Source organism: Microcaecilia unicolor, chromosome 3 (genome assembly GCF_901765095.1).
Source record: "Microcaecilia unicolor chromosome 3, aMicUni1.1, whole genome shotgun sequence".
NCBI lineage: Eukaryota > Metazoa > Chordata > Amphibia > Gymnophiona > Siphonopidae > Microcaecilia > Microcaecilia unicolor.
Window position 1 is genome coordinate 81,084,350 of NC_044033.1, and position 23,564 is coordinate 81,107,913.

A 23,564-nucleotide genomic window follows, 5' to 3' on the forward strand; every position below is an offset into this window, starting at 1 on the left:
GCTCCTTTCTCTGCATCTCACTAACTCTGTCTCATGTGCTAATTCAACCCTTTTTCAGGGTTTATTTAAACAAGGGATTTTCAAAGGCCCCACTTCAGAACACCATGACACCAGGAGAAGTCATCTGCTTTATACAGGTGTAGTGGACCTCTTAGATAAGTGGCATTGAGGCAGATAAATAAACCAGGATAGTGGTGACTGTGGCAAAAACAAAATATGTATAAATCTCCTCTAAATCCCTTTCCCTATGCACATAAACTAAAACAAAACTTCCCAAACTGTGGGTTGGGCCCCAAATGAGGTCACAAATCCCACATTTGGAGTCGTGACCGAGGTAGATTCTCCACAGGTGTATCAGTATTCTGCACCTCCTGGGGGTCACACAAATTTATTTGGCTGTAATCATGGGGTCACAGCCACAAAAAGGTTGATAAGCACCAAACTCCAGGAGGGTCTCCTAAATGGTAGAGAATTCACCTAGAACAAAGCCTGCGACAGACACATTAAAATCACTTTGAAAAATAAGAGCCTAATCTGCAATAATAAAATTCTTATTTAGTGGGCTTTTCAAAATATGGCCATGAAAATGTAAAGTAGCTGAAAAAGATATGAAAAATGCAAAAAGAATCATCAACGTGCAATAGGATTTTGCCAAAGTGCAATAGGATTTTGCACTAACCATGTGTTAGCAGCAAAATTTACTTTAAAACAATGGCATTCATCTCCAGCATTCATACCCTTCTCACATATCCTTCTAACTTTCATCTCCTCTTTGCCCACCCGCCCAGGAGAGGAGGAGAATCATCAGTATTAAAAAAGCCCTCCCACTTTCCATTTGGACTGCTGCAGCCCTGCTGTCCACTGTCTCTGAGGGGCATGGTTTTTAACAGGGTACACATCCAAATCTTTGCGTATCCAAGGAACCTTGGTTCCCACATATAGAATATACATCAAGGGTGTCAAACTGCCTGGAGGGCTGCAAACTAGAATGGTTTTCAGGATATGCCACGTGAATATGCATGATATATATATATATATATATATATATATATATATATATATATATATATGCAACCAATGGAGGCAGGACATGCAAAAATGACTCATGCATATTCACGAGGGATATCTTGAAAATCTGACTGCTTTGTGGCCCTCCAGGATTGTGGTTTGACACCTCTGATATATACTGTAATGACCTTATGTTTAGCACTCAGAGATACTGCTTCCACTCTTCTTTGAGGATCATCCTCTAATATTCAAAGCCAGCGTTAAAATGCAATAATAGCTATGTATAGCCAGTGATTCTCGGACTTTGTATCTATATCTAGATTTGTGTGGCTTTTGTTTTGGCTTCCATAATAAAAGAACAAATTTTACTTCCACATCATTATTCCACTGCAAAAAAGTGATGTCTGTATTTAGCACATTCGGTCTGCAAATGTTTTGCAAAATTCACATACTCAGAAGATTATTTGCAGTAAGTTTTAATAGGAGAACTTCCACAGAAAGAGCAGAACTTGAAGAAACTTTGACAGATTAAAACAAAAAAAAAATGGTAGGTGCAATCAGAATGTCATGAAAAGGATAAATGTCACTGTTTGTTTTTATCAAAAATGTCTCCCTCTTGTTTTGTAGTACAACTAGCAGGTATATTTCTCTGAATATTTCCACAAAGGTGAAAAGCTCAGCTTTTACAGTGTTTGATTTTCTCACATTTCTCTGAAATCCAAGATGGTTCCTGAAACATGTCCAGCTGACCCGAGGAGTGAGTGTGAGCTGGAAATAATCTCCTATGTGTCTGCAAAGCACAGGATTAACTCCTCCTCCACCCCAGTTAGATTGGCCATGCATGACACTATTCTCTCCTCCATAGGAGTGAAAAAGGTGACAACTTAATTTTGAAGCTGACTGTCAGGAAATCCAAAGGCAGCAAAGTCCCACAGAAAGGCCTTGTGTAGCTGCTTTTTCTGCTCACTTGACAGCTCACTTGCTAGCTGCTTGCCTAGCCAGCTATCAGTCCATTTGAACTGTGCGTCTGCAAACTCTGGCACCAGATCAGTGGGCATTCCCAACCTGCCCATCAAATGGTGCACCTCCTGCCCTAGGAACCCATACTTCAGAATGTAATCATAGTTCACTAGGCAGGGCCAGCACAGGCTGACCAATGGCTTCCACAGAACATCCACCTCCCTGCTCTTGGTTCTGAGAATCATCTGGATGAAGTCATTAAAGGTGATCTCCCCTGCAAATCTTTGCATGTAGGCAGTAACCAGTCTCTGGAAAGGGTCCTTGATGAAGAGGACTTTGGTGTAAGATCTCAGGATCATCGCGATCGAGGTTGCATTGAAATCCCTCAGGTAATTCACAGGAAGAGCTGAAAGTGGGACACTGATGGAATTCACTGGTTTCCTCATGGTTAGATGTCTGCTTTCTGCAAGTGTGTGCAAAAGCTGTTCCCAACTGTCCATTCCTAGTGCTGGTACCCAGCAGTACACAAACTCAAGCTTGGTGTTCACCATCATATGCAAGATGACCTGTTGAAGATTATCTTGGCTGAGGAACTCTTGGAATTCAGTGTGGCTTCTGCAGAAAGACCTCAGTTTCTTCTTTCTCAGCTGCTGCACATGCAGAAAGGTGTCAACTGTAAAGGTGAAATTCGTTTTCAAAGGATCACCTGTAAAAATAACAGTTCAGCAGAGACATTTTATTACCAAATTGCAAACTGAATTTCAGAGAGGTGATGCAATTTTTGCACAAAAAGAAAAGACATTTTACACGTGGAATGATCCGTCTTTAAAACAGATATGAAGGAGGTTTTGTTATAATAGGACTTATGAACGTTATTAGTAGAGATAGATCAGGGACAGATTTGTGCATACGCTAGACAAGCTATAACTTAGGGCCTCACACTTCACTAGCATGGAAAACAATTAAACCTAAAATTTACTTCCTACTGAATCAGGGGAGGGTATTTTTTTTAAGTGTTACAGCTTAGGGGCCACAATACTCATAACTCTGGCCCTGAGATGGAGACAGAAAAGCAGACAAGTTGAGTCAGAATCCAGATGAGAAGTTAGGACTGCTTCTTAGAATTAAACAAAAGCCAAATTGAATGATTTAGCATTGAGGAAACAATGTCCAACTGGCATCCTTCCCAAGTCTAATATAAATGCTTTCTAGTCTTTGGCATGTCTGTTTTCCTTCTCTCTTCCGTCCTACTGTCTCTTCTCCTTGCTTTCTCTTGTCCAGACTTTCTTTCCCCTTTATCTTCACCTCTAGCAGCCTTGCCTCCTCCTCTCATTTCAATATATACACATAGGAGGAGGAGGAGCTTCAAAGTGGGAGAAAAGGTAATGGGGGAAAGAAAATGGAAGAGAAGAAAACGGTGGCAAGGGATAGAGGAAGTCAGACAGTAAGAGTGGAAGAAGTGAAAAATGTGTTCATCTTCTCTTTGTCCAACCCTCTGAATTTTTGTTGTCTTTCTCACATTCCAGTTTCTTCCCTTGTTTGATATTGCTAGTGTGTGCTGTTTTGTTTGTTTGTTTGTTTGTTTTACTAAGGTTTAGTATTCAGTGGGACTTAATTGAGTAGGAGCAGCTTCTACCCAGCTAACTCTTGCAAACTGGCTTCTGGCCAAATATTCAGCGGCATTTCACTGAATAATGCTGCTGAGTATCTTGTCAAACCACCTTGGCACTATCTGGGTAGTTTGATAACACATGCACAGATATACTAGAAGAGAAGAGCACTTAGGCACTCACCACAAAGTGGAGAAAAAAGCCTCAGTATAGCCACCCAGCCAACCAAAGTTATAAGGCATAGGCACGGCTCACCATCACAGGACTGAAAAAAATTCCACTTCTACCGAGTGCTCAAAGTGCTTCCAAACATCCAGCAAAGCATCAAAACGCATGCATATCACACAGGAAATCAAAAATACAGTCACCATTTAAACGGCTTCTAACATGCTGGGCTTCTAAAGTGCCGTTTAAATGGTGACTGTATTTTTGATTTCCTGTGTGATATGCCCAGCCAAGCCCACCCGTAGCTACGCCCCTGGGTAGAAGTGGAATTTTTTTCAGTCCTGTGATGGTGAGCCGTGCTTATGCCTTATAACTTTGGTTGGCTGGGTGGCTATACTGAGGCTTTTTTCTCCACTTTGTGGTGAGTGCCTAAGTGCTCTTCTCTTCTAGTGTATCTGTGCATGTGTTATCAAAATACACACAGAGATTGTATCAGATAGATTTTCTGAATATATTTTTTGGCTTGTGTGAACTTTTTGTCATTAGACTATCTGGGTAGTGCCAGGTGGTCCAAGGGCTGAGTGAAGGTACAGCCGAAAGCTTTCTGGGCATCATTGATATTCAACGCCGATGGCCAGATAGCTACCCAGGTAAGTGAAGCCAGAGGAAAAGCTGTCCTAACTTGCTTGGATAGCCATACCAGTATTGGCGCTTACACTGGCAGGCGCCGAAGAGCCCACTGCTATTAAGGTATGGACTAGAGCTGAATATTCAGGCCTAGGAACATCCACAGCAGCCAGTGTTTAAAAAATATTGACTGCCGTGTGCTGAATATCAGGTGGTTAGTTACTTTTTGCTAATGATCGTCTTACCATATTGTGCTGGACAATTTTTCTAACTCTATTCCTCATGTATTGTTTTGTCGGATTTTGCCTCTATCTTTTGGCCTACTGGTCTTCAGGGTAGGAAGGATGCCCAGTCACTCCTGCCCAGGCCAGCTCCCTCGTCAAAATGGCTATTGTGACCTCTAGCAGCAGTCTGGCTGTAGTGCGGTACTGTAGGCATAAAAAGTGAGTGGAGAAAGCAAGATGAGCTAGGGGAGGATGATAGAGTGCTAGGGGGAAGTGCTCTTTTCCGGTGTTTATCAAAAAAAAAACAAAAACACCTTTCATTTTTTGCTTCAGAGATGTTTTGTTGGTTAAAACCTAAAATCAAAAGCCTTACTATTGTATAATGCCTTAATGTGTTTTTTGATGGGTGGTTAACCAAATTCAGACTTAAATATTCAATATTTTTCTTGCTGAAGCAAAATAATTTCTCATAGTAGAATAGTTGAACATTCTGACCCTTGGACTTGTTGATTATCTTCCTTCCACTAGTAGACCAACATCAACCCAACCCCACCTTACCTGAGTGGGCAGGTTGGTCCTTCAGTAGCCCTGCCCTCTTCTCACACACAAGATTCATGTTCAGTAAAGAACCCCATGGGGGAGAGAAAGCCACTCTGGGCCTGTAATCATGGGTTCAGAGGCCCTGTGCTCAGTGAGTGCCACCACTGCCACAACAGGGCAGTAACACACAGGGTATAAAAGGTGATAGCATCACTCTGTGCACAAAGAGGCCAATATTTGGCAAGGTGATGAGCAATTAAGTTATCTGGGTGACTTTACTCGGGTTTCAGAAGGATTGACAGATAAGTTTGCGGCTGAATATAACTGGTTAAAGTTATTTGGACAAAGTTGCCCAGATATCTTTAGGAGAGCCATCCACCATTATCCAACTCATCTGGGTAAGTTTAGCCTGCCAGACAGATCCAGCTATGTGGGTCCCTTTGTTTACTTTTTTTAAACGTATTTTTATTGATGAGATTTATTTTATGTTTCTACTAACAATACAAATTATTTGAAATAAAAAAAACTTGATACCTCACTTACCACTAGTTAGCTTGAATAAACATAAAAATAATGCCAACACAAAACTGACTTTCAAAAAAAACATGTGAACAAGCAGTAATGTAAAAGAGAAACAATACCGACCATTACACAGTCTAATCATTTGCACTGAATACAACATGTATTATCTCCTAGTTGGTATGTGTGTATTCAGTGCAAAGAGCTCCTGCCTCTGAGGGAACAAATCTGATCTCTGGAGGCTAGAATAGCAGACTTGAAGGAGCTGAAGTAGGCTCAACAGGAGACCTTAGGACATAGTAAAGAATTCCCATCTCCAGTCCAGCATCCTCTGTGCTGTCATGGAGAAGAAAGGTCACTTGAACGAAGAGCATCACCTTGATGTGGCAGGAAGTAATCCTGTAGCCAGGACTTGCCCTCCCAGTGATCCAGTATCCTCTCATTACAAGGATGTGTCTCCAAGGGCATGTGCCCAGAAAGGGTTAGGGAGGCTGTTGTAGACATGTAGATACCTGGGAAGCTGATAGACATGAAGTTTGTTTGATAACTTGTTTGCTTGATGTGAATGTGGCAGACCTTATATGCCACCTCGTAGATGAGATTTTAGAAAGCAGTAGGGAGGAGCCAGCTGTCGGGGTACATGTGGGTACCAATGACATATGAAAGTGCAGGAGAGTAGTTATAGAAGCCAAATTTAAGGTTTTCAGTAAAAAAAAAAGTTGAAATCCAGAACTTCCAGGATAGCATTCTCAAAATGCTCCACATTCCTCACACAGGACCAAAGAGACAGAGAGCTCTGGAGTCTCAAAGTGTGGATGAGACAATGGTGCAGGGAAGAGGGATTTAGATTTGTTAGCAACTGGGCAACATCCTGGGGAATGTGGCTTATTCTGGAAAAATGGATTCCACTTTAGTTGGGGTGAACTAGTGTAGAGCAAGCTTGAGAAATAGAGGCGAGACACAGGCACAGGTGAAGGACTAGGCTGTGGTTTATGTTTCCTGTGACACAAGAGTCACAAGCTTTAAGCTCAAAGACAAGTACTGCTGAAAAGGCATTTTTGCAGAGCCAGTTTGAACAAGTTCTGAGAAGACGGTGAGCAAAGGAAACACGTACAAGGAAATTCAGGAAAATTTTAGTATATAAATAAGTATGTAGTACTAGGATTCAGGCATTGTGTGTCTGGATTCCTTGGTTAGTGAGTAGAAATTGCAATGCTCCCTCAGGAACCTTCACATATTTGCTTCTTGAGCCTTTATTAATTCTCTCTTCATTTCTGTAACATTTAAACCACTGAATAAATCTTGCTTGACTTGATTAATTATTTTTTGTAGATCCCATTTATTTCAGGTTTTTGAGCCTAGGGTCTTAGAAGGCTTTTGGGCTCATTTTCGAAAGGGAAGGACGCCCATATTTTGACCTAAATCGGAAGATGTACGTCCTTCTCCCAGGGTCATCCAAATCGGTATAATCGAAAGCTGATTTTGGACGTCCCGAACTGTTATCCGTCGCGGGGACGGCCAAAGTTCAAGGGGGCGTATCAGAGGCATAGCGAAGGTGGGAATTGGGCGTGCCTAACACTAGGACATCCTCGACCCATAATCGAAAGAAACAAGGGAAATTACAGCATCCTGATAGAAAGATTGCAAGAACAAACATAGTTGAAAGATTACAAATTATCCCTGTCAGCTCCTTATCCAAGTCTGATCTCATCTTCCCATATGGGGTGCCTATTTGGAGGCAAAGGAAACCACCAAAAGGTGGAGGAACACAGGAATCCCCATGGAAACAAGAACACAATGTCCAAAAGAAATAGAGAGATGGGATGGCTCTTCAAAAGCATACCAAGGAACAAAATGTTAATAAAATATGATGTTTATTGATGGTTGATACACTCATACACTTTGAAGACTCAAGACGGAATCATGTTTCGGAAAGATGCCTGCCTCAGGAGTCCTTGGTCTTGCAGAGATATAATTTGAGTGTAATGAGAAAACTGAACCAATTGGACACAACACTCTTTAAAAAGATCCTTTGTTGTTTGGAGAAGTTGCAAAATTCCTATGCGCTGGTACATTGCATCACTAAAGGCTCCTGAGGCAGGCATCTTGCCAAAGCACAGTTCTGTGTCAAGTCTTCAAAGTGTTTGAGTGTACTGACTATCAATAAACATCATATTTTATTAACTTTTTGTCCGTTGAAGAGTCATCCCACCTCCCCATTTCTTTTGGACATTTTGTGTCTATTTGGACTCTATTCTATAAAGCAGTGCTTCTCAACTCTCTCCAGAGGCACACCTAGCCAGTCAAGTTTTCAGGATTATCACAATGAATGTGCATAAGGGATATTTTCATAATACTGGGTCTCCAACAAATGCAAATGTATTCATGCATGTTCATTGTGGTAAGGATAGATGTGCCTCAAGGAGAGGATTGAGAAATAGTGCTATAAAGGAAAATAGGTACCTACTAGCATAACAGGGCAAATATATGCGAATATTTTAGGCACAGTCATTTACACCAGTCCACATCTAGACTGCTAAAACATGTGCATAAATTAGAGTTTTTATAATGTATGAATATAATTGTGCACCCTGCCTATACTCCACTCATGTGTACACCTACCTTCAAACTTCATGCCATCACATTTAAGCTCCATTTTATATTTTATTTATTTATGCCACTTGTTATACCACCATATGGCCTGGGCTAGGCTTCAATGCAGTTAACAACATTAAAAACAAAGAGGAGGAGACAGTAGAAGAGGATGCAAGAGGGGGAAATTAATTAACAGACATTAACAGCAGGGCAGAAGGACTGGGTAAAGAGATGAGCTTTGAGATTTTTGAAAGCAGGAAGAGTGAGTTGATTCCTAATATGGAGGGGAAGTTCATAAGTACATAAGTATTGCCATACTGGGACAGACCAAAGGTCCATCAAGCCCAGCATCCTGTTTCCAACAGTGGCCAATCCAGGTCACAAATACCTGGCAAAAACGTTAAAACATTTTATGCTGCTTATCATAGAAATAAACAGTGGATTTTCCCCAAGTCCATTTTAATAATGGTCTATGGACTTTTCCTTTAGGAAGCCGTCCAAACTTTTTCTAAAACCCACTAAGCTCACTGCCTTTACCACATTCTCTGGCAACGAATTCCAGAGTTTAATTACATATTGAGTGAAGAAAGATTTTCTCTGATTCGTTTTAAATTTACTACTTTGTAGCTTCATCGTATGCCCCCTAGTACTAGTATTTTTGAAAAGATTAAACAGACGCTTCACGTCTACCCATTCCACTCCACTCATTATTTTATAGACCTCTATCATATCTCCCATCGGCCATCTTTTCTCCAAGCTGAAGAGACCTATCCAATTTAGCCTTTTTCCTCATAGGGAAGTCACCCCATCACCTTTATCATTTTCGCTGCCCTTCTCTGCACTTTTTCTAATTTCACTATATCTTTTTTGAGATGTGGTGACCAGAATTGAACACAATATTTGAGGTGCAGTTGCACCATGAAGCAATACAAAGGCATTATAACATCCTCATTTTTGTTTTCCATAAACCTAAGTAGTGGAAAGCAGTTTTAAGTGATGAGGTGAGGTGTAGGTCTGATAATGAGGGTAATGAGAAAAGATTGTTATCTGTGGAGCGAAAGAACTGGGGAGCATGTAGAGAATGAGAAGCTTACTTAGGTAGAAGGGGGCAGAGGGTTAACATGATTTGTGAACAATAATGAGAAGCAGCGATGTACCTACCTTATATGGCACCCAGGGCAGAGCACCCCCGGGAAGTGCACACTCCCCTCCTCCACACAAGGCAGTGCATAGACCTGGTGTGCATTGTCAGCTCTACCAGTCCCCTGCCCCCTCAGACATCAAGTTTTTGTTCTGGGGTAGGGGACCAGCAGAGCAGACAGCGCGTGCCTGCTCTGCTCACCCCATCACTGCTGGCACCAAGGGCGGACCGCCTCCACCGCCCTACCCTAGGTATGCTAGAGGTGAGAAGTTTGAATTTGACCCATGCAGTGACCAGAACCCAGTGTTCAGATTGAAAGGGGGGGGGGAGGTGATGTGATCAAAGCATTATGTATTGTGAAGTAGTTTAACAGCTGTAGATTGAATGAGCTGTAAGCGCTTGAAGGAGTAAAGGGGAATACCAACATAAAGGGAATTGCAGTAGTCTAAGTGTGAAGTTACTGAGGCAAGAATAAGTGGGCAAAGAAGCGAGGCAGGAAGAAAAGGTCGGACCAAGTGATTATGGTGGAGAGTGAAGAAAAAGGTGCCAATGATTGAATCTTTTTGAGGCTTAAATGTAAGCTTACTGTCAAAAATGATGCCTAGAACCTTGGTGTTCTCTTTATAGAGAAGGACACGGTCACCAACAAATGGTGAGGGGGAGTAAGGGAATGTGCCATAGGGGAAGGGAAAACAGATAGATTCATACTTTGTGGTCTTAAGACAGAGAAGATTAGATTTGAGTCAAGTGGAGACCTGCTTCAAACAATCGTTAGAAGAGAGAGATAGAAAGTGAAGGATCCATTACACGGCAAATTATTTGGATGCCATCAGCAGCTTCAATCTGATCAACCACTCCATTTTACTATATCACCTACATTGAATAGGGATTACTGACACAGTCCTAGATTGGTTTAAATCTTTTCTTGCAGATCACTCATATACCATAACTTCTAATGGTTCCACTTCTGCACCTTATCAGCCTGGTCTTGGAGTCCCACAAGGATCTCTTCTTTCATTGACACTCTTCAATATTTTTCTGGCACCTCTACTGACTTTAGCTCAATCATTAGGTCTGACAATGTACATTTACGCAGATGACGTCCAGATTCTTTATCCTTTAGATTCCTGCACTACCCTAGAACTAGAAGAAATTCAACCAAGGCAGTGTACAGCAAGAATAAGCTGGACATAGGCAGTAGACAATTACAACAGTGAAAATATTCAGATCACAGTACACATTACAGCATAGCATGCAATTTACAATTTCAACACAATACACATTAAAACATCTTTATAGACAGCAAAGGGTGTAAGCGGAGGTGGACCATGTAGACAGACTAGAGTAACAGGAGTTAGAGGGTGACTAATTTAAGGAAAAATTACATATGATGTCTGAAAAGGTGCAAGAAAATGATCTCAACTAGAGAAGGACTGGTTAAGCAAGACCTGCCATAGTATGTGTGACTAGTGAGTTAGCTGCTTCTTCCATTAAAGACTTGGGAGAAGAGTCAGGTTTTTATTTGCTCCCTGAAGCAGAGATGATATCCAGTTCTTTTTTGCATTTGATGACTTGATGTCTGATACTTTGCTTAGATTAGGATTGCGTCTTTCTGCTATTTTTATTGTAGGAGTTACCTGTATTCTTTTGTGATTGAAGGAACAATTGAGTGGAATTACTTGTCTGTAGATTTAAGGATGATGCTTGACACACATTCTTTTAAACGGCAAGTTGAAAGCACTTTTTAATATTTCTAAATTCTCTTTATGAGGTTTGGCAGCCATGCCCATACCATTTTAATAGATGTGCTTTGCAGGTTTATTTGGTTGTTGAGGAGTGAATTGGGCACTGGCAGTCCATTTTTGTATTGTATTAATTTTGTTTTTATTATGATTGAATTTTGTGTTTGTGTTATTGTACATATAATTATGCTTGTTTAGATGTATGATAGGCAAACTTAAATACCCAAAATAAATAAATAAGTAAATAACTCCTCCTTTTACAAAACCACGCTAGCGGCTGCCAGTGTGGTGATGCCGACACAGTCCATTCAAAAGGGGCCTTTTACAAAGTTGTGCTAGCATTTCTAGTTTGTGATAAAAATCAGCCGGTGGTAAGTGCTGAGATGCCCATAGGAATATAATGGGCATCTCAGCGTTTACTTCCAGCTGATTTTTACTGCGAACTAAATATGCTAGCGTGGCTTTGCAAAAGACCCCCAAAGTAAATGGGCTGTGTCAGCATTACCGCATGGCTTTATAAAAGGAGGGTAAATAAATAACAGTAACTGAACAGAAAGTAATGAACGCACAATATCTGAACCCCTAAACAGTACAAAGCCACGTAATGGTCTTACAGTAGATTGCAGTTTCTATAATATGATAGCTTGTAATTTGTGGTGGTTACTTATCTATCTGAACAGATTTCACTAGGATTTCTAACGTTTCATATTAAACACTTCAGCATTGATTCTGGCATCCTCGATATCTAATGTTGAACTACATAAATATGCCATTATGATCTAAATTTACTAGGAGGAAGGTTTAGAGGAAATATGAGAAAAATAGCTCTTTATTAATCAGGTGGTGGAAACCTGTAGGGCCACAAAATTCAAGCATGCCTGGAATGGATAAGGAGAACAGTGCTTGGGTGGCTGCAGTATTGAAAACAAATCATCCTTCACTGAGAGATGCAATGGGACAGGTGATATGGAGAAAAGAAGGCGGCACACATAAGGAAACATGAACCTGGGACACGACTGATCTGGGATAGCTGGGTGGCAGGCAGCGGGATACAATCACCTAGAAACCAATGAGATTGATGCTAGCAATGGAGACATAAATGACCAGAGGTTCAGGCAACAGCCTCATTAATTCTGGTACCTATTAAGTTTATTACAAAGCAAGACTTGGGGATGGGAGGGCCTGAATTTTGAATTAAACATGGAAATTTGTATGATTTTCTACCCCAGATCGGAAGATAAGATCTGACTTGGATAAGAAGCAATATCCAACAAGCAACTTCAACGAATGGCAACCTTAGCAGTGCAAAAGAGAATAATTGGGCAGACTGGATGAACCAATTAGTCTTTATCATCTATACAGTACAGCATGTATCTAGTAGCAGGTAACCCCCTTTAATTTGTTTAATATTATGGTGGGGAGAAATGAAGTGTCCTTGAAGCATCTTCAGTGCTTAGCTGCTAGCACAAAATTAAATCCCCCTTTAAGAAGGATGCCTGTTGGATATATACAGTGCCTCCAATTTTCAAAAGGTGATTAGGATGCTCCGGGCATGTCTGTACAACATTGTAACATGACCACTATCATACTTCTTTCAATCAGAATAAAAATGCAAACTTAAAGGGAAATCTACAGCAGGAAGAAACCCTTTCCCTAAGTGGAAATGTTAAGTGCCACTCAAAGGCTCACCTTTCTACACCTGGTCCAAGAACACCCAAACTCAGATTTCAACTGCCTATTCCTCACCTTTGTTCTCGCATGGCTTCCTTGAACCAGGATGCCAAAAATGATTTTTTTCTTCTTCTTGGAAAACACACAATATTTGAAAACAAATAGACACACAATAAGAATCAAAAGTGTAGGGTACCAGCCAAGTGCAATTGAGATGGAATGTCAAGCACGTGAATCATAAGATCTTCTTTCTTGCATCTTCAACATTATTGGGGTAGATTTCTTTTGCCTTGATGTGCAAGAATCCATCACCACTGATGAGCAAGCATACAAAATAGACTCACAGACATAATACTATGCAGGCATACAATGTTCTCCCCTGTCTGTATTCAAAAGAACACTGTGCACTTCCTCACATGCTGTAAGCGTGCACATAGCTAGGTAGCTGCTCATTGCCAGGTACAGTCATGATACAGGCATGCAAAGGAAAGCATGATATTACAGATATGCCACTTGCATTAAGCAATCTCCAAGGTCACCTCCCAGCCCTGCAGAGATGATACAGCAGGCTCACTGTAGCACTTCCTAATCCTCCCTTCAGAAGACAGAAATAACCTCTCTCATTTGGCCATAAGTTACCAGGTCTCTACTTTCTCCTGCAATGTTCATTTCAGTGGGGGCTACACTAGATTAAGAAAGATTAAACAACACCAGAATGGGCTTCTGAATATAATTTTTAACTGACAAACACTGGTAAAACACCCCAATGCAAAAATTTTAAGTAGGTATTTATTGGATAAAAACAGAAAAAGCCCCATTTCTCTCTCCTGGCTTGTTTTGTATCCTCCTCTCAGTTTTGTGCCTTTTCTACACTAAGCAACACAAATGCACATGTTTAATTGCACTGGAATGGTCTGCAGCAATAGCGCGTGTGACACGAAAACACTGGTGGGTTGACATTCAAAGCGATTTAACTGGCCAGAAACAGCTCCAGGCCTGTTAAATCTTTTGGCAACCCCCCCCCCCCAAAAAAAAAAAAAAAAACCCAAAACAAAACAGAAAAGACAAAAAAAAAAAGAAGTACAAGTGTTTTGCTCATCAGGGGCAAACAGTGTTGAAAACTGGACACCTCTCCACATATGTCAGAACAATAGAACACAAAAAACACACACAATGGCATCATCAATCCACCAGCGTTTCAGCTTACCAGCCTGTGTTGGGCACTGTTGATTGATTAAATTTACTTCGGACTTCTTTTTTTGTGTCTTTTCTGCTTTTTATTTTTGCCATCTTGGATTGTGCAGATAAACTGCCCTGTTGCTTCCTCGGTTATTTAGCGGCACTTAACCAGTTAGTGCCCCTGAAAATGTCCAGTTGGCAACCAACTCATACCTGGCTATTTTGGGGGCGTTCCAAACTGGCCAGTTAAGTGCCGATGTTCAGCAATTAACTGACCAAGGTAACTGCATAAAAGCCAGTCCTACCTTTATGCAGTTCGCCATAGCTGGTGAAGTGCTGAATATTGCACTGAGGGCCCCTTTTACCAAGCTGCGGCAAAAGGGGGCCGGCGCTGGCATTGGTGCTTGTTTTAGAAGTGTGCCGAGGCCCCCTTTTACCGCAGCTGGTAAAAGGGGAGTCTCGACTTCCTGCAGAAAATGGCCATGCGGCAAGTAAAGCACTTGCCATGCGGCCATTTCGGGGGAGAGCCTTTATACCACCACCCATTAAGGTGGCGGTAAAGGCTCCCATGTTAACCTGGCGGTAACTGGGCAGTGATTACCGCCAGGTACACTCCAGTGCTACAAAAATAAATACATTTTTCTGGTGCCGCAAATGACGGTGTGCTAGAGGTGGGAAGTACTGCTGGGCTGCTGCGGTAGCCCGGCGATACGTCCTGTGTAGCAAGTGGTAAGCCCGCGTTGGGCTTACTGCCGCTTAGTAAAAGGAGCCCTTAACTGGCTATGGTTTTGCCGTTTTCCATAAAACCTGAAACTTCAATGCTGGAGCCCAGACATGGTCCAGCATTGAAGGGTCCTTTTACTAAGGCACACTGAAAAATGGCCTGCGCTAGTGTAGACGCGTGCTTTGGGCATGCGCAGAATTAATTTTTCAGCACACCTACAAAAAAATGCCCTGTTTAAAATTTTTGCAGAAAATGGACATGTGGCAAGATGAAAATTGCCGCGCGTCCATTTCGGGTCTGAGACCTTACCACAAGCCATTGACCTAGCAGTAAGGTCTCACGTGATAACAGGGCGGTAATGGTCTATGCACGTCAAATGCCACTTGATGTGCGTAGCTGCCACGTCAGAAAATAAAAAATATTTTTCAGACATGTGTAGTGGACACGTGCCAAAATTGAAATTACCGCAATTTGGCACACATTGGGCACGCGTAAATGCCTACGCGGCTTAGTAAAAGGACCCCTAAATTTCCAGGTGTAGCGCCACCAACTGAATATCGACTCCTGGTTTTATGTATCTTCAAAAAGCCCCTAATTAGCTGAAAATAAACACCTAAATTTACAAACACCTAAGAATAGAAGCCCTAATCAGATTACACTGCTAGCACACATCACATTAGGTTGCCATAACCAACACTGCAACACAGTCACTGAACTGACTGCTCACATGGGAATCATTACACTGGGGAACTTCAAAATCCTGCCTCTGTGACTCCCTGTATGAGTGTGTGGGTGTATACACTGTTCCCTGACCTTACAGGCTGCCAAGGGCATCTTAGAACTGGGACCAGCCTTTTCTGTGTCCAGGGCAGTTATTAAGGATTTCCCCCCTCCAAGCTTCTTTATTTGAGCTCAAGTTAGTTGTAGAAACCCGGAACTGTGCAATCTCTGCAGCGGCATCTCTGTTATGGAATAATCTGCCAGACTAAGATGTTATGTTAGTTTACAACAGTTCAGGAAATTGTTAAAAACTCACTGTGTTGTAAAGACTTTTAAAAAGAAATTTTAAGGATGTTATTGAAGTACTTCATATATAGGATTTAATGTTCTAGAAATCTTGTTCTTTGAATAGATATGATCTTGTCTAATTATGTGTGTATTTTGATTATGTATGTATTTTTGTAACCCGGTTTGGGTATAAGCGGGATATAAATTTTAAAATAAATAAATATTGCCCTTCTCTCCACTCTGATCCACCCTCTTCCCTGCAACCACCTCTCTCTCTCCCAACCTCCTCCTACAAGTCTCTTCTCTCGCTCCCCATCTACTTAGCCCCATCTCTTTCTTACTACTCTCTCCTGATCATAATCATTCCTTGCTCCCTCCCCCTCCACATCTCACCCAGTATTACCCTCTCACCTTGCCCCACCCACAGCTATCACTCTCCCTCTCTTTCCAGTTACCCCTTCCCAACACCGCCTTCCTTCTCCTCCTTGCACAGTATCCTTCTCTTGCCCTCTCCCTCCATGCAGCATCTCCCTCCTTCTCCAGCAGCATGAATCAGACTCAGGGTTTATAAGGTTCTGGGATTGAATTAGTTAGGGCTGGGTTGCTATCGGTCTCTGCGATCACTCCCTCTGCCACTCACTTTCATTTAGAAACTAAAAGTCCAGTCCAGGGTTTGTTCTGAACCAAGAAAGGTTTCCTGAGAGGTTTTTGCAGTGGACAATAATCCAATCACAGGAGAACTGTATATAAAAATGGTTAAAATATCATTCATATTTCCTTCCTGGTGTTCTCGTCCTAAGCAGAGGACAGTCAGTGGTTCGCCATTTCCTCTCCCTTTACTTCTTGCTTGAAGGTACAATCTCTACCCTTTCATCATCTGCAGTCACATGAATTTTTACGTGTTAAAATGGGATCACATTGGATAAAAACTTGGGAAGCACTGGTATAGAGTAATTAAGGTCACACAGGAAAAATGACAGGAAGAGGCAAAATGTGACTTGCCTGTTGTCAGAGATAGAGGCTGAAACCAGCCCAAAATCTCTTTTCTGCCCAGTGTCGGTTTCGGCTTAAAGGTTATTTTAATATTTGGCCATGCTTTCGGTTTTGGCCGAACTCGACCACATGTTTTCGGTGGAAGCTGAATATTTGTGCTTTGTCCCATTTGTCTCCCTCTCCTCCCCGAAGAGAAGTAACCCGTCCTCCCACACCCCACCTGGGCCTACCTTACAATCCCTGTAGGTCTAGGGGTGTAGTTGGGGCAGGAGCAATCCCCAGTTATGCCTGCCCATTCTGACTCTGCTCTCAAAATGGCTGCTGTGGCTGGGGAATCATTTCTACCATGATCTCAACACTATCACCAGGAGTTGTAAGAAAGTTCTGGGGCAGAAGAGCTACTCTTTCTATTATTATTTTTTGTACTGAGATTGCAAGTCATGCAGTTATGATCTTGCACAATAGCTTATATGGTAAATAGAGCGCTCCTAATAAATGCTTTTGATACAACGGACCCAATTTACTAAGCCGCGCTAGAGGCGCGTTAGTGCTTTTAGCGCATGCTAACCATTAGTGTGCACTGTGTAGGCGCCCACAATATTCCTATGAGTGCCTACACAGTTAGAACGTGCTAATTTTGTGCATGTGCTAAAAACGTTAGCGCATCTTAGTAAACAGGGCCCAACATTTTAGCAGAAATTTAAATATGCAAATTTAGGATAAGTTCCTTAGGAATTAGCCTCTCTGTGGAGTTATGACATCAGTTGTCATTCCACCTGTGGTGCAAAGTCGACCACTGTAAAAGCACTGTGGCTTTTAGTTTCAGTTTTCATTAGCTGCTGTCTATGTGCGTGGAGGCTATTTTGTTTGGAGGTAAAATGGTAAAATTAGGGCTTACCTAATAATTTTCTTTCCTTTAGTCGCAGCAGATGAATCCAGGAACTGGTGGGTTGTATCCGCCTACCAGCAGGTGGAGATAGAGAACACTAAAAGTAGGCATAGACCTCCTGAACACAGGTCTCTCTACCTTTAGTATAGAAATAATTCCAAAGCAGAGAAAAGAAATAGAAACATCACTTAACTCACAATGAAAGAAACTCGCTCAACTGGAGCGAACCATACTCAAAACAGAGTAACTAATGGAATAAAGACCATGAAAGTCTCTCTTAAATTTGTACAGACAGTGTCTGAAGGCTTTTCTTAAATTTGTATCAGACTGTAAGCAGGGAGGGATCCTGGATTCATCTGCTGCGACTAAAGGAAAGAAAATGATCAGGTAAGCCCTAAGTTTACCTTCCTTAGCCTCAGCAAAAGATGAATCCAGGAACTGGTGGGATGTACCCAAGCACTCCCTAAACCGGGTGGGAAGCTGCAGCTCCTCGAGAGAGAACCGCCGCTCTGAAACGTGCATCCTCTCGAGTCGCAACATCCAGGTGATAATGTTTAATGAATGAGAGATGAGACGCCCACATCACCACCCGACAAATTTCTAGAACTGAAAACATGCTAGTCTCCGCCCAAGAGGAAGCCTGCGCCCACGTGGAATGTGCCTTCAAGGCCTCCGGAGGAGATTTCCCAGCCAAAAGATAAGCTGAAACGATGGTCTCCTTGAACCATCGCGCAATTGTGGCCTTAGAAGCTGGAAAACCTCATTGCGGACCCGAAAAAAGGACAAACAGGTGATCAGAGCACCGAAACTCATTTGACATTTGTAAGTACTGCAAAAGTACGCACCGGACATCTAAAAGGCGTAGTTGTCGAAATGACTCTGGACAGTCCTCCTTTTGAAAGAAAGAAAAAGAGGTTGATTCAGATGAAACACAGAAACCACTTTAGGAAGAAACGATGGACCCCGGATTCTGAAAACTGCAAGAAGGGATCTTGACATGAGAGAGCCTGAATTTCCAACACCCTACGTGCCAACGCCAGCACCACCAAAAAAAACTGACTTAACCTTCAGATCTTTCTCCGAAGCCTGTTGAAGTGGGTCAAAAGGCGCCAACTGCAAGGCCCGCAGCACCAGCCACAAGCTCCAAGTAGGACACAGATTACGCAACGGAGGATGAAGCTTCAATGCCCCCCGCAAGAAGCGCGCAACATCCGGATGAGCTGCCAGCGAAGAACTCGCTACTCGGCCCCTAAAACATGACAGAGCTGCCACTTGCACTCGAAGCAAATTGTATGCCAGACCTTTCTGCAGACCCTGCTGCAAAAAAGCCAAGACCTGGGATACTGAAGCCTGCATCGGCTTCCGATCATGCTCTGAACACCACTTCTCAAATGTTTGCCAGACCCGAGCGTAGGCTGTAGCCGTGGACCGCTTCCATGCTCTAAGCAAAGTTACTACCACTTCCTCAGAATAACTCTTCTTCCTCAACTTCGCCCTTTCAAGAGCCAAGCTGTAAGATCAAAGCAGCAAGGATCCTCCATAACCACTGGCAGGAGTGGTGTGGAAGCAGGAGCCAGAATTTCCTGCATAGCTCAGGGGGAGAACTGATCCAGAGAACAAAGAGAGAAGGGAGTGAGCAGTGCATACAGATGAGTGTCCTAGAGCAAGCTGCTGGCAAGGAGCAGTAGAACCCTTTATGCTCTCATGCTGAGAAAACTGATGCTCCTAGAAGGCTTATGCTATACAATACATTTGGAATCTTCCCTGCTAAAGGTTTTAAGTGAACCCCCACCCTGAGTACAAAGGAATTATTCTTTCAGTAGAGTAGCAGAGTGAAGTAGACCGCAACCATGTCAGTAATAGTGAATAGAGAATGCTAACACAACTGGAAGTGGAAACTAGCACAGTTCTGCCCCAGGACGGTGCATTAAATCCAATAACCCATAAAACGTTAGTATTTATTTAATTTGCTGCATTTGTATCCCACATTTTCCCACCTCTTTGCAGGCTCAATGTGGCTTACATTATGCTGCCATGACAGTCGCCATTAGCGAAATAAGAAGAACAAAGTATTATTTTGATTAACGTAGATGGAATTCATGAGAATCAGAAATAAAGAAATAATTAATACATTACAAGATATGCAAAGAGTAAAATGACAATATGATTAAAGTAGCCAATTTAAGGAATTCAGTATTGATTAGTTCTAATATAGATATGAAATGAGCATCATAGTTCAAATACTCAACACTGATGTTTAGAACAGCTAAATCTCATGGTATTGGTCCCCTCTGGAAAAACAAGCTGTTTAGCTTCCTGTGGAAATAAGGTCAGACCAGTTTTGCAACCACCATTCTATAACTGTGTTTCTTAGGATACAACAGACTGGGATTGTATGTACTGTCACCCAGATGATTATCACCTCTACAGTATGCCCTCAGCTAGAACCCAGAGCTGCCAAGTTACCCATTCCAGGAGGGAGATTTTTTTGCCCATCCTGGATTTCTGCCAACTTCATCCTGGTGCATTATGGGACCTGCAGCACTGATTTCAATGGATAGAATTATGGACTACAAATACTACACGACTTTGGGATGTAAGTTTAAAATCAGGACTGGCCAAGAAGTCTCTCTCCTGGAATGGATAACTTGGCAGCTCTGAGAACCCTAAACGTACTCAGACATTCTTCCCTGAATACCAGTTACATACTTAGTACTGGAAAATACAGAAAGCAGGTGCTACATTACACTTCTCTCCTATGTGGAAAGAAATTCCACTTTCTTAAATGTTGGAAAAGCTGATTGTGCTACTCCTATTTGTTCTTCTTACATTTCAATGACTTAACAGTTCGAGCAGAAATAATAATTTTACCTGGTGCCTGTAGAGGTAAAGAAGGACCAGCATGCAACCACCAGCAAAACAGGGACATTGTGCCAATGCAGGCTAGGATGATGATGATACGGGAGGAGAAACGCATGTTGTTTGTCTTTCTTGTGGTCACTCGACCCTGTAGAAAACAAAAAGGTTCCAGGTGCTTTATGGGGAAACCCCCCCAGAAACAGCCATTGACGAGACCCAAGAATCAAAAATAGCCTTGCAAAACTCTGTCCCTGCCTTTGCCCTTGTGGTTAGTCACCCGGAGGTAAGGTTAAAGTACTGTTTGCTTATAGGCTGGACATTCCACAGTGCTGTGCATGACTTTTTCCAACTTCTTTATATGAGCTCTGGACTCACAATCAACAACAGATTGAGTGCAACTCCTGGATATTAGATGACAAAGCAGTCTGAGACTGAAAACCAAATAAAAAAAGGAGCGGAAAGGCCCATTTCAGCAGGAGCTGTGTTCTTGTAGTTTTTCAACAGTAGAGCTCAGGGCCTGGATTTTTCTTCTTTCTGAGGCTCTGCGTGAGAAAGTTATAGGTTCAGGAGATAGTAAAGGTTAAAAACAGGATCCTGATAAAGACTGTGGAACTGAATGGAGTAGGGAAGAGATTTTTAAGAGGGTGAGGCCTTTGAGGTCTGTGCAGGCATGTGGAGGTAGGGTTACCATATGGATTCTGAAAAGGTGGACAGATTGAGCCAGTCTGGGTTTTATTTCCATTGCTTTCACTAGAAGCAAAACCTGGACTGGATCAATGTGTCCTCCCTTTTCTGGATCTCTCAGTGTTTTTATAGTGCTACTGTCCCGTCTGTGGCCGTGACAACCCTCAGACTTACCCTGTTTCTGGGAGTCAGTGTCTGTGCTGGCTTCTGCTTCTCTCTGTGTCTGTGTCTGTCTTAGGTTCTCTCTGGCTCTGTGTGCTGATTGCCCTACTGAACCTCACCTGTGTGGGCTATGCCTCTTCCAAGATGGCTGCCGCCTCCTCCTCTTTGCCAGTATCCAAGATGGCTTCCGCTGTTCCTTCCTATGGGCTGACTGCTCTGTGTGTCAAGCCTCTGTTTGGTTGCAAGGTGATTGCTACAGCTGTGGCCCTGGTGTTGATGGGCTTTATTAGTCACTTGGAGACTACAGTCCGGGCCTTTGCATCTCATCTAAAGGTCCTGGTGTATAGAGTGCTCTGTACACAGTTTCAGTGTTTGCTCTGTGTGAGTTTCTATGTTTGTTAGACTAGCTAGCTTAGGCACCGTCTGGCTTGTAGCCTGTGTATAGCTTTGCTAGTGTTCTATGTTTGTTTAGACTAGCTAGCTTAGGCACCGTCTGGCTTGTAGCCTGTGCATAGCTCTGCTAGTTCTCTGTGTGTGTTTCCAGTGCATGACTAGTTAGCTTAGGCACCGTCTGGCTTCTAGCCTGTGCATAGCTCTGCTAGTTCTCTGTTTGTTTCCAGTGCATGACTAGTTAGCTTAGGCACCGTCTGGCTTGTAGCCTGTGCATAGCTCTGCTAGTTCTCTGTGTTTGTTCCTAGTGTTAGACTAGCCGCCCTTGCTAGCCACTATCCCAAGACTGTGTTTGTTCCTAGTGTTAGACTAGCCGCCCTTGCTAGCCACTATCCCAAGACTGTGATTGTTCCTAGTGTAGACTAGCCAGCTTAGGCGCCGTCTGGCTTGTAGCCTGTGCATAGCTTTGCTAGTTCTCTGTGTTTGTTCCTAGTGCAGACTAGCCAGCTTAGGCACCGTCTGGCTTGTAGCCTGTGCATAGCTCTGCTAGTTCTCTGTGTTTGTTCCTGGTGTAGACTAGCCAGCTTAGGCGCCGTCTGGCTTGTAGCCTGTGCATAGCTCTGCTAGTTCTCTGTGTTGGTTCCTAGTGATAGACTAGCCAGCTTAGGCACCGTGTGGCTTGTAGCCTGTGTAAAGCTTTGCTAGTGTTCTGCGTTTGTTTCCAGTGCATGACTTGTTAGCTTGGGCACAGCTTAGTTGTTAGCTGGTGTATAGCCTTCCAAGTCTCCTGAGATTGCTCTGTGTATGTTCCTGTGTATGACTGGTTTGCCTGGGTATAGCGTTCCTATTAGCCTGGGTACAGTTTACTAGTCATTGTGTTGAATCCTGCCGACTGCCAGAACCCGGACAGTCCCTGCTTGTCTGCCTTGCCTTCGCCTAGGTGCCAGGGGGCACTCCTGGATCTTCATTCCTGCTGTTCCTGTAAGTCCTACCGGCTGCCAGAACCTGAGGGCTCAACCCTCGGGGAAAGGCAGTCAAGTGTAGGTGAAGCCTAGGTCCAGGGTGTTCCAGTTCCGCGGGTTCCGCTCCAGTGTGTTCCAGCCCAGCGGGTTTCACTCCTGTATGTTCCAGTCCAGTGGGGCCACTCCAGTGTGTCCAGTCCAGCGGGCCCCACTCCAGTGCGCACCCGTCCGGTGCGTTCCAGTTCCGAGTGTTCCGGTGTAGCACTCCAGTCTGGAGTTCCAGTCCAGTCTTGTTTCCTCTCTACCTGGAAGGTGATTTTGCCTGCCACTGCCGCTCCACGGTAGTGGCCTATGGACTCACAAACCCCGCGCTCCCGGGGAAGAAGCCTGAAGGTATGCCAAGGTCCTCGAGAGCGCGGCAAGCGCGAGAGACGCGACAGCTACCAGCAGATTGCCATTATGTACTGCTCAATCCAATGTTTGTTTAAATCAGCCACCTGGTGGTCAGTATATGTTACTACATGTATCCAATGCTTGTTCCACATCCTTTGCCTGGAAATGTCACATGACAGAATTTTAAAAAATATTATCCCTGTTTCTTAAAGTTTTTTTGTTTTTTCCATTTTTATTTTTACTTATCTGTTTTTGAGATGTCCACAGTATTTTATATACACTTTTATTTGGATTAGTGGGTTCTTGTTCTAGAATTCTCTTTGACCTTTGAACTCTCAAAGGGGATATTTAAAGGACCAATCAGAGTGTTTGTTATAATGCTGCCAGTCAACATAGCATTGTGAAGTTTGCTGAGTAAGCTTGGGAAGCACTTATGTAAGGTAGGATATAAGATACTCCATATGGAATTTAGATGGTGGTGTGTACTGTTTAAACAGCTTGGCTTGCTTTAAATATGTT

At 42.8% G+C, this 23,564-nt stretch overlaps 1 protein-coding gene across 1 annotated transcript; it reads right to left on the minus strand.

The window, feature by feature from the left end:
* Positions 1 to 1,468: 1,468 nt before the first annotated feature.
* On the minus strand, positions 1,469 to 21,104 carry LOC115465561 (carbohydrate sulfotransferase 9-like). Its single transcript, XM_030196112.1, has 2 exons — positions 20,467 to 21,104; positions 1,469 to 2,674 (listed from the first exon to the last, which is right to left on the minus strand). Exons 1-2 carry the CDS (start codon positions 20,570 to 20,572, stop codon positions 1,893 to 1,895), a joined length of 888 nt encoding a protein of 295 aa, XP_030051972.1. The 5' UTR covers positions 20,573 to 21,104; the 3' UTR covers positions 1,469 to 1,892.
* Between the last annotated feature and the right edge of the window lie 2,460 nt (positions 21,105 to 23,564).